General features: G+C 40.1%; 1 protein-coding gene across 1 annotated transcript in view; it reads right to left on the bottom strand.

The window, feature by feature from the left end:
• MTTP (microsomal triglyceride transfer protein) overlaps positions 1-815 on the bottom strand; it is a 48,277-nt gene extending 47,462 nt beyond the window's left edge. Inside the window, exon 1 of the mRNA XM_070392259.1 lies at positions 658-815. Coding sequence (XP_070248360.1) covers positions 658-718 — 61 coding nt within the window. The 5' untranslated portion in view covers positions 719-815. The remainder of the gene's footprint in view (positions 1-657) is intronic.
• Between the last annotated feature and the right edge of the window lie 11,390 nt (positions 816-12,205).

The raw sequence follows: 12,205 nt of genomic DNA on the forward strand, positions 1-12,205 counted from the left end.
ATCAAACTTATCTTAAAGTAGAAATGGTAACTACCAACACAAGTTTTCAAAAGATAATAAATCTTCTTATCCTATATCATGTACTTTTATTTTATGTAATTCACCAACTATGATGATTCTATCACTTCTAACAAGTAATGAAATTAAATACATGCTTTACCATTTCATTCGTAATTCTTTGGTAAGTCACATGCTTTTACATTGGGTCTAATTCTTCTTGATGTCACATTGCTAAGCAACTAGAAGGAAATTTAAAGAAGTGTTTTTTTTAAGTCCTCTTTTACAATTCAAATGAAGGAGCTGCATTCAGGGAGCAACCAACAGCAGCAGGTAACAATAGCTGGCATCTTTTTTCTCCCTTTTAAAAATCCACCATGAATGAGAAATTGAAACAAGCAGCACACTCATCTGAGGCACTGAGTCTAAAAGGAACCTCTGTTTTCTTATTGTATGGAGGAATTTGAATTTGGTTTTCATTCTAACCCAGTCATGCTTCACAAACATCCCATAGTTACATGCTTTTGAAGATGGTTTAGTTAGAAACTCTTTCACTATTCACACATACACACACACACACACTCACACACAAACACACAATCACACACTGCCCTTTCAATGATTAAAATTAAAATTTAGCAAAAGGCAACACAAACTTACCTTTAACAGAAGCTGAGTATGAGGAAATGAAGCAGAGAAAAAGCACAGCTAGAAGAATCATATTGACTCTTCACCCTCTAATGCATCCAGTACCCAGCAAGGAGTCACTAAGTAGTGAACTCTTCTGATGGCAGCAAGGAAATGTCCCTCCTTGGAACCTGCAATGATAATGTTTATCTCTGGGGAAAGGTCAGATTCCAAACTCCAAAATCAGGACCTAGGTTCACCGAAGGGAACACTGTTAATGATTAAACACAGGTGGGCTGTAGTTTTCAGTCTTTCACTCTTTAATTTTTTTACTCAATAGGGAAAATAATTTTCACTTTTGAGAGCTAAACTAGTCTACTCATAAATTCAGAAAAAGCGGTGATGATACTTTTCTACTCAATACTAATCATCATGCCTATGATATTAAACACCTGTCTTCATGTTTTACTACTTCATGTGGGAGGGTAGTGAGGATTCTCACTCAGCTAACCTTAACTGGATCTTGTGTATGTTATATGCTCATCTTTGGATTTGTTTATACCACATGTATGCATGCTATTAGAATAAATCACTCTGAATTTTAGGCTTGAACTTAAAAAAATTCAAGTTGTACCACCACCAATCACTTTAGAGTAATGTTAGAGTAGATAGAACGTTCATTTCTGAAACCTAGATGACTCTCTTTATGTGTGAAACTATAAGGGATTGTAGTAAATCAGCATTGCCTATTATTAATACACTAGCAGGCCTAGTGTATTAATATCATAGTAGGCCTCTAGCTATATCTGTAACAAGAGACAGAGTTGTCTGAGTCCCCCAATGTGCTGGATGGAGTCCCGGGGCTTTCTGAATCCCATTTCTAGGGAGAGATTCAGAGGGGAAATTCCAGCCCTTAACAATTTTGCTACAGAAAATTTATTAGGAAACATCTCTAGAATCAAAGCAAATACTCTAGTATGGCTAAGACCACATTAACTGAACCAACCTTTATCCTTGGAAACTCCTGGAAGAGACTTAACACTTGGAGTGCGGGTGAATTTCCCGCCAAAATATAAGATGGCTCTGTCTTTTGGTTTTGTTCCATCCACCAAAAGGGTGGATTACAAACAAATATTTGGTAATACGCAGTTACAATCGGCCCGAGTTTACACGTTTCCCGCACTCCACCGCAAATCTATATGAACCGAGTTAAAGACGGCTCCCGCGGAGTATGCGCAATTCACGCGAGCCGACTTAACTCGTTTCCCGCACTCCAAGTGACAAAACTTACTAAAATGAGGTGTTTGGGTGGCATGTGGGGTGTTTTTGGCAAAGGGGGAATAAAGTACTGGTGAAAGACTATATGAATGAACTTGAAAATACTTAAGGCCATATTTAATTATAAAATGGGTTCTCAAATCTACTCTTGTCTTTCTCAAAACTCTTTTCTAGAATCTTAACTTTATGTTTAGACAACCCAGGTAAAAGATAGCCAACTTGATAGGACCACAAGATGAAACATAAAATTTAAAATCTACAAAGTTTATATAAAAAACTTAAAATTGAAAATTGTTCATCTTTGTCGTCCATTGAGATTAGAACTTCATTTGCTGTCATAACCTTTGTACATAAATTATGGCAGAAGTACCTATACAGAAATAAAATGTTTGGTTGTAACTATCACATTAATGTTATAACTTATAAATAACAAGTTTTCCTGGGGTAAACGAACAAGACCATTCTTAGAAAAATACATTTGTGAAGAAATGTAAGTTTTTATGAATAGTAGGTATTATAAATACAAGGTGATGTGAAAGTCCTTTAAATTTACATATGAATGGATTTCTGTATGTTTCCACAATCTGAGCATTACATACATAGGGGATATGAAGCCATTATAGTCACTCAAACTTTACATTCTTATTTAAATTAAGAACTAGTTTGAATCTTATGTGATTCTCTGAGAATTGTCTTTTGTATTTCCATTTGAGGCTCAGTTACACAGACTAAATGGTGCATGATACGTGTCTCACAGGTAAAAGTACCATTTGTTGTCAGGTACCAGAGTCCAACCAATAAAAGGCATATCACTATTGCCTATTGCCTAATAAATACTGTTTCACTTGAGCATTAGCTTCCTACTGGAAAGCTCCTATAATTCACTGTATTAGTCATTTCTACATAGATTGCTCAAATAAGGCTGCTTCTGTTGGCGATAAATAACATCATTCTTTTCTATTTCATTATAACCTTTTCTATTTACAACAACACTTGAAAGACTTAAGATTAATGCCAAATAATTTCCATATTCATTGAATTTTGTTACCAAAAAAGAGGCATTCTCCTCTGTTGCTTTGTTGATCAAGCAGAGCAAACATCTATATATATAAAAGTCTAATATACTAAGTGGTCTTCCCTTCATCTGGGTAATGATGTCATGTAGCAACTCCTGGCTTCCTCTCCCTAGCGACAACTAGCCTCCTTACAGTTTCTTCAGCCCAGGAACACGACTTGCTTTATAGCTAGGTGGAAACACTTTACACTGTAACCAAATGTCTGTGAAGCATTTTCCCGTGCCTCATCTCATTTGATCCTCACAGAAGTCCTGGAGTCGGTAGATAGGAGACTCGGTGGAATCCTATTTTCTTTTCATTAGCCGGAAAACAGAGATTTAGGAAGGTTAGAAACTTGACTGGACTGAAAAGAAGAAAGAAATAGTGGACCTTGAAAATGACATCAGGTTTTCTCACTGAGCAGAATATAGTCAAACACTGCTGCAGTTAAATATTTTACCCTTTGTTCTCCCTGCGTGATCTGTAATAATAATCTTCTTCATGTTGATATTTACTGCTGTGTTGTCGACAATTACCTGAAAGAGAAGTTGGGGTGCTTCACTGGGCTGGAAAAAGTTTAGCTAAATCAGAAAGCAGGTCTAATTAAGCAAGTTTGTTCTATATCTATAAAAGGCTGAGTTGACTCGCACATGTGCGATACATATAAAGCTCACTGGCGCCAATCACACGTGTGTATTTTGATTTGTCATTGTTGATTGTGAATTTGGTTGACACTTCTATTATAGAGAAAGGGCGAATAGCGATATTAAAATATTTCTTCTAATTAATTTCCTTTTAATGTGCACGAATTTGTGCACCAGGCCACTAGTTGTACAATATATGTGGGAGATACTGTACCTCCCAAAGCACATCAGCTATTTTACATGACATGTGAAGCAATACAGAAGCACAGCACAGAATAAAAATAACAAGAGCTGCCATCTATGGAATGATTACTATGTAGAATACACTATACTAAGCACTTTACATTTTTATAGTATATCCTAATAATTATTTTACATTAGAAAAATGAGACTCAGATTTGGTAAAATGATTTAAGGAGTATAAACAAACCTTGAAATCTAGACCAAATATTCTCCTTTACTTAAAAATGTTAGAGCTTTATCCGGTTTTGCTCAGTGGTTAGAGGGCTGGCCCGCAGACTGAAGGGCTGCAGGTTCGATTCCCATCAAGGGTATTTCCTTAGTTGTGGCTCCATCCCTGGTTTTGGCGGGGGCATGTGTGGGAGGCAACAATCTCTCTCACATTAACGTTTCTCTTTCTCCCCCTTCCTTTCACTCTCTGAAAAAAATCAATGGAAAAAAATATCCTTGAATGAGGATTAACAACAACAAAAAACAGAGATAGAAAATTGAAAAGTTGATTTATTATGGATGATATAGAATTACTAATCAGGACTGTCTTTAAATAAATCGACACAGTTTGGGGTATGGAAGCTAACAGAGCATTTGGCTGTTGTGGTTAGATATGCCTGGCTGAAATTACAGGGGAAAATACTGATCTGTGCTAGCCAGGTCAAAATCAAATAATATATTTTAAGGCAATGACATTCTACTGGTAGTACATGGCACTGCTATACTACTATATTGCAGTGATAAGTAAGAGACTATGAAATAAAGATGGATGACTAATTCCAAAGTACAGTTGTATTTCTGTTACATATCAGAGGTTGTTAGGAGTTAACTCATTTTCCTTGATTAGAAGATAAATTAATTTCACCCCACTAAACGTGGAAGAAAATGTATTACCCAATTAGATATAGATGTAGTAGGTCAGGAAGTATGATAGCAATACAGGAATAAAGTCTTTATAGCATTGGAACCACTTTACTCTGTCCTTAGAAAGAATCAATGAAAAAAAATGTTTAGGGGGCACTTCAAGTTATCCTTAAGTGGTCTCAATAAAATATAATTCAGTTAGGGAATTAGCATTGTTATAGCTTTGGCCATTGGGAGCTTTTTCAATTGGCTCCTGTGTTCCTTTGACATCTGTGTATGTTTAAGCATTTCCTTACTTTCTGGCACTACTAAATGTTCCAGTTTCATCTAACATATTTTCATCTTATCATTTCTCCAAGGAGCTTTGATTCCTTTTGTCGCAGAACTAGAGGTCCAGTGCATGAATTTGTGCACAGGTGGGGTCCAGCCAGCCTGCCCCAATGGGAGCCAATTAGGGGTGGGGCTGGCCGGGGGGAGGGGCTGCAGAGATTGGGAGGGGCCAATTGGGACCCGGATTCGGCGGGTTGGCCGCTGCAGTGCGCACCATAGTGACTGGTCGTTCTGTCATTCTGGTCACTTGGCTTTTATATATATATAGACTAGAGGCAGGATGCATGAAATTAATGAAAGAGTAGGCCTTCCTTCCCCCAGCTGCTGGCACTGGCTTCCCTCAGGCACCCAGACTTCTTTCCGGCAGCTGGCAGGCACCCGGGACCCAGGCTTCTTTCAGCCCCAGCTTTGTCCAGAAGGACGTCGTCTGGAATCACATCTGGAATGATGTCTGGTCTAATTAGCATATTATGCTTTTATTATTATAGATGGTATTAGAAACCAAGATCTGGGTACAAAATGTGCTATTTCTACATCAAGTCTTCCAAGCCATGAACACAGAATAGCTTTACATTTACTTAGATCTTTATTTCCTACATCAGTTTTGTAGTTTCCCTCACATAGATCCTGTATATGTTTTTTTTTTTATACCTAAGTATTAGATTTATACCTAAGTATTTCTATTCGAGGTCTAATTTTTTTTTTTAATTTTGAGTTCCAAATGTTCATTGATAGTAAATAGGAAATCAATTGACTTTTGTATAGTAACTTTGTATCCTGTGATCTTACTATAACCACTAATTAGTCCCATAAGGATTTTTTGTTGTTGACTTGGGAGAGTTTTTTTTACAAAGACAATCATGTCATTTGAGAATAGTTTTACTTCTTTTTATTTCCTTTTCTTGTCTCAATGCACTAGCTTGGACTTCAAGTATGATATTGGACATGATATTGGGTATATTTGTGTACTTGTTATACTACATATTCTTTTCTGAGTTCTGTCACTTCAAATCTTTTCTCCAAATCACTATGAATTTTTAGGTTTATGCTGTTCTTTCCATATTCCATCATTTAAAAATTTTCTCATTTTAAAATATTGGGTTATACTTTTCATCTATTTTTCTGCTTCATATTCATTTTTATTACAACTTTTAATAGGATTAAACTATGATCTTACTTTGTGGTATACTTTTAGGCTAAATAAGTTATTCTGTACTTTTAAGAGAGAGGAGTGAGTAGAGTATCTTTTCTAGTTAATGGTTCTAGAGCTTCCTTTCTGGTGTTTTCTTATTTAAGTTCTTCCTCCTCTTCTCTCCCACATTTATCTAGACCTGTTTTAATTTTTTTCTTTGCCTTTATTGTCTATATCCTGATTAATTTTATTTCTCCTCCTAGAACTTCCTCCTTAGTGTTGGGCTTTGTCCAAGAAGGGAGCTCAGGCTTAAGTTTTGAGAGTTCATAGTCCCCATACCCCCACCTACACAACCTTCAGCACTTTCAGAGTTTCCTGCTCATCCCTTTGTACTCCCCCTGAAATTACAATCTGCCAGTTTTGCTGATTTCACATTGGTTCCCCTTGCTTTCAGTGAATACCTGTTGGCAGTTTGTGGTCCTCCCATTCTTATAGCCTTCAGATGCTATGTTGTCTTTCTACTGTTTCCTGCTGACAGATGTTGATACTGAATTGATTTGTTCCCAGCCACTCATATTCTGAACTTTATAAGAAATCTTTTTTCACTTCATTTTGTAGCTATGATCTGAGCATGCTGTTATTAGTGTTCTTTGTTTATCACACATGCTCTATCTGTTTCTATGAGGAGATTCAGACTACACAGCCTTTGTAGTCACCTTCCTAGAGTCTTCAATATTACTTGGGAGGGATGTGAATAAGGAATTGGAAAAAAAACTCCAACATTTTAAACCTTTCCTATAGTTTTGAAATCAATTAAAATTCAAGTTGAAATGATAGGTTGTTCCTGCTTTTACATAACTTTCAAGACATTTTTAAAAATTAGTTTATATTTGGTTTTCCTAACTAGAAACTAATGTACAGTTGTCCCTTAGGGGCTTGGTTCCAGGATGTCCCCCCGCCCAGATAGTGAAATCCAAGGGCACTCAAGTCCCTTATATAAAACTAGAGGCCTAATGCATGAAATTCATTCATGGGTAGGATCCCTAGTCCTGGCCAGCAATCAGGGCCCATCTGTGTGGCGACTGGCGGGGTGAACAGAGGGCCCCTGCTCATACCCGCCTTGGCCGGCCTGGTGCCGCCCACTCACCAGCCCCACCCCCTGCTGCCACTGGTCACCTCCCTCTGCAGGAGGTGACAGGACGATCAGGGCGCGGTGCCTGCCGCTCACTGGCTGGCCCTTGCCCCTGTGGGGTGACTGGCGGGGCGATTGGGGGCAGGTCCTGCATTGAGCGTCTGCCCCCTAGTGGTCAGTGTGCATCATAGTGACCGGTTGTTCCACCAGTTGTTTCACTGTTCGGTCGATTTGCATATTAGGCTTTTTATCTATATACTAGGGGCCCAGTACATGAATTTGTGCACCTTGAAAGGAACTATGGGCCACCAGGCTGCGTTGGGCACAGGGGCGGGTCTTGGCCCATCCTCCATGCCCCACCCGGCCTCATCCACCGCGGCCCTTGGTCCCATCTGCCGGCAGCCCTGCTCCCACCGCTGTCACTGCCACACACTGATGGCGCCAGCCCAACTTGCACCCACTGACAGCACGGAGTGATTGGGGCCAGCGCTGGGTGCCGGCAGCAGGTGCGAGTGGCAGCTCCGGCAGAGGGTGTGAGTGGGGCCGGCGCTGGCAGCAGGTGTGAGCAGGGCCAGGGCCGGCAGTGCATGTGAGTGCCTGGTGGGACCATGGTGCACAGGAGCAAAGAATTTTCAGTAACCACCAGAGGCGTGCCCCGATGACAGCGACCAGCACCCCGCCTTGATCTGGCGCCCCGCTCAACTGCTCCACCATCCCACTGCAGCCAATGCCCGCCACATTCCACGCTCTGCCGTTTGCTGCCGATGCCCGCCATGTTCCGCACAAGCCCCCTGATGATCAGTGCACATCATAGCAACTGGTTGTTCAGTTGCTCTGCCGTTTAGTCTATTTGCATATTAGGGTTTTATATATATATACTAGAGGCCCGGTGCATGGGATTCGTGCACTGATGGGGGGTGTGGCCTACGGGGATCGGCCCACTGTGGGAGCACCGCTCATCCTGGTCTGCCAAGGAGCTGTGGACCCGCCCTCTGAGCAGCTGCTCCCTGGTCCAGCATCTTCTGTGGAGCCGGAGCATTTGCCTCTCCAGGGGACCTGGTCACGGCTGGGCCCAGGGACAATAGCACTGAGAGGCGGTAGAGTAGGCCTCAGTCCTGCAGCGGCCACGAACCCGCCTCCCAGCCTCCGAGGTCAGCTCTGTGAGCCCAGCAGCAGCACAGTGCGGCCTGCGGGGAGACTGGAGGCGGCGGCAGGGAGCGAGGAGGAGCCTGGGGCGAGGAGGCAATGATAGCAGCCCTGCCCACTGGCCCAGGGTTTGCAGTGGGAGCAGCCACTCATCCCGGTCAGCTGAGTGGCAACTCCCACTGTGGTAGCACACTGACCACCAGGGAGCAACTCCTGTTGAGCATCTGCCCTCTGGTGGTCAGTGCACGTCATAGTAACTGGTTGAGCAGTCATTCTGGTAGTTCCTCTGTTCAGTTGCTGGGCTTTTATTATACAGGATATAAAAAGCTAATATGCTAAGTGTCCTTCCCACTGTCTGGTCACTATGACGTGCACTGACCACCAGGGGGCACACGCTCAATGCAGAAGCTGCCATGATGCACACAGAGAAATGGCACTGTGGACCTGGCACCGAGAAAGCAACACTTAGCTTCCCCAAGTGGGACACAGGCTCCGCCACCACCCCAGAGTGAAAGCCAACCAAATCACAGCCGATGCTGCCATGGCACAAAATGCAGCCCACAGCCCAGCCCACAAACAGTGGCTGTGGGCGCCGGGTAATGATGTCACGTTTTTGTTGACATTCAGAAGCCAAAATTGTCAACAGAATATGTCTGAAGACCAACTATTGCCACAACATACCTCTGAAGCCAGAAGCCAGCATCCTCAACAGAATGTATCTGAAGACCAACTATTGGCGCAACGTACCTCTGAGGCTGAAAGAAAGTGATGTCATCAACAGAAGATATCTGAAGACCAGTCATCTACAAGTGCTACCAATACTGGTAGGAACTGCCTTCATAGTGAAAATGAGGTAAATGAGGATGCAGTTATCGAACACAGTTGTGGTGGAATGACTGTTACATGTCAATGTTGCCTATCCCTAAATTTCTCTGATGAAAAACCATCTGATGGAAAATTTACTCAATGTTGTAGCAAAGGCAAAGTTTGTCCAAATGATATAAATTTTCCAGAATACCTGGCATGTTTAAAAATATTAATGATAGCCCTAACCGGTTTGGCTCAGTAGACAGAGCGTCGGCCTGCGGACTGAAGGGTCCCACCCAGGTTTGATTCCGGTCAAGGGCATGTACCTTGGTTGCGGGCACATCCCTAGTAGGGGGTGTGCAGGAGGCAGCTGATCGATGTTTCTCTCTCATCGATGTTTCTAACTCTCTATCCCTCTCCCTTCCTCTCTGTAAAAAATCAATGAAATATATTAAAAAAATAAAATAAAAATATTAATGATAAACAAAGATTTTGACAGTAAAAATTTCATGGAAAATATTTGTTATATCATGTTGTTATTGCTTTTTATTAATCAATTTACATATTATTTTCATGTACATTTTACTAATTTCCTTTCATCTCTGACACTTCTATTATAGAGAAAGGGTGAATAACAATATTAAAATATTTCTTCTAATTAATTTCCTTTCAATGTGCACGAATTTGTTCACCTGACCACTAGTTATATATAGGATGAGATACTATTTGCATATAATCAATGCACATCCTCCTGTATACTTTATACTGTATAATCATCTCTAGATTACTTGTGATATCTAATACAATGTAAACACTGTGTAAATAGTTGTTATACTGTATTGTTAGGGAATAATCACACAAAAAATAATCTGTATATGTTCAGCAGAGCACAACCATTGTAGTCTTACCTACATACAGGATGGAGCAAAAGCAGGTTTCCAGTTGTTCGTATGAAAAATAATAATTAATAAGTAATGAAAATAAACTATTTCCTGTACTCATAACTGTAAACCTACTTTTGCCCCACCCTATAGTACACATCAGCAACAATGTAACTTTTAAAAATATATATATTTTTGATGCTTGGTTGGTTGAACATGTGAATGTCATACCTGCAGATCTGGAGGGCTGACTGTCCTCACAAGTGTGCTCTATTCCTATACCTCCCCACTCTCAACTTGCTGCAGAGTACTCTCAAACTTAACGGGATATCAGAATTAGGCCTAAAATAATGACATTTGTGATTGATTGCCCAATATTCTCAGGCCAAACATTTGGAGGAGCTCATAACTGTATTTACTACTATGTTTCTGTGTCCTAAAGTTCTGGTTCTCTCTGTAGCCCCCTTCTCACTCTACAATATACAGTCCAAGTTAACAAACTGGCAACCGATCGTCTGAATGTGGTTCCCAGACATGTTTTGTTTAGCCTGCTCAGTATTTTTTTTTAAATCGCTGACAACACTTAAAAACCAAGTTTCACATAAAGATTCAGATTTCTGGCTGCTATTAAAAACTTGAGATCTGATGTCACTAGGCCCACATTTCTACTTGGAACTTGTACCCTAATTAAACAGAGAATGTGCTCTCCTGTTTGTGACACTGTTGTCCCAGATAGTTTTTCTCCCTTCTTACCTTCTAGTCCTCATAACCATTATAGGTTTGTAACCATGGACTAACATCTCTTTGATTTGAATCTCTTATGTTGGCTTAATCTACCAACTATGTGATTTCGAAATCTGTTTCAACTTAGACGTCCTTTAGACTCACAGAACCCATAGTCAAAACCAAACTGTTTTTTGCAAAACCTATTTTTCTTCCACTACTCTCTAAATGATCCAGTTAGCACAATTACATCCTACAGTTGTCCAGATTATAAAAATCCTCAGAGCTCTTCTCTCTTCCTTCCTCATCCTACTCAAAACTTTTCAGTCATGTGCCAAACTATGACATGTCTTTGCTTTCAGTTCCCAGTATTTTAAATACCTTTCTCTTTTTATCTCGAAAACCCCTACTTACTTTCCAAGATGGAGCAAACTTATTCAACTTCTGAAACTATGTCTCTTGGTTCTAGGTGCGTACAGTTGCTCCTTTCCACGTACAAGCATCTCATGTGTGTTATATGGTATTTACTTGCTGCTGGTTCTCCAACTAGACTAGGGATTCCTTAAGGATACCAACCATAATTGAGCTAAATTTGTATCAAAACCAAGACAAAAACTATGGAACTCAAAAAATGTGTCAAACATGAATTTTACAAATTAATAAACGTGAAATTATTTTACTTTTTTTTTTTTTGCTGGTACTTTTTTGGTGTTTGCTTAGGATTGATACTACAATCACTTCCAATTTTGCACCATGACTATAAAGTTAAAAGAAAACTTACTGACTCCACGATGAGGGTTTTTAAAGTAACTTAAGTTTTAAAAAAAATCTAACGGTGCCAACTATTAATTATGAAAAAAATATATATAATTCTTCATAACACAGATCCCTGAGGAACAACTGAACAACTGTTAAAAGATCTGCACATCACCGTGCCAGCCTGCGTTTAATGACCTACATGTGAGGCGCTACATATCCAATTACTAATCCTCCCTCAGCTACTCTTTGCCCTGATATGGAGGCAGCTGAAAAAAGATGCCCTACTAACAAATCAAAAATGGATCCCATGCTCAATTACGAGATCTTTTAGATTTGAGATGAGGAATAAACAGTGACCCACAACAGTGCTACAGCTGACATGTTTTTCAAGAAATATTTGGGAGTTTAAAGCAAGGGAAGTCATTTTTGTGATTAAATTTAGATACATTTCAATTCTAGAAAACTCAAATTCTGAATTTAATTTTTATTCACTGAAACCTTTAAACATGTTCAGATACGTTTTCAAATATCAATAATAATGTACTTCCGCCCCGCCGGTGTGGCTCAGTGCTTGAGCATCACCCAGGAACCCGGAGGTC

Source organism: Myotis yumanensis, unplaced genomic scaffold (assembly GCF_028538775.1).
Source record: "Myotis yumanensis isolate MYYU_CA2020_CCGP unplaced genomic scaffold, mMyoYum1.0.hap1 SCAF_1, whole genome shotgun sequence".
Classification (NCBI taxonomy): domain Eukaryota; kingdom Metazoa; phylum Chordata; class Mammalia; order Chiroptera; family Vespertilionidae; genus Myotis; species Myotis yumanensis.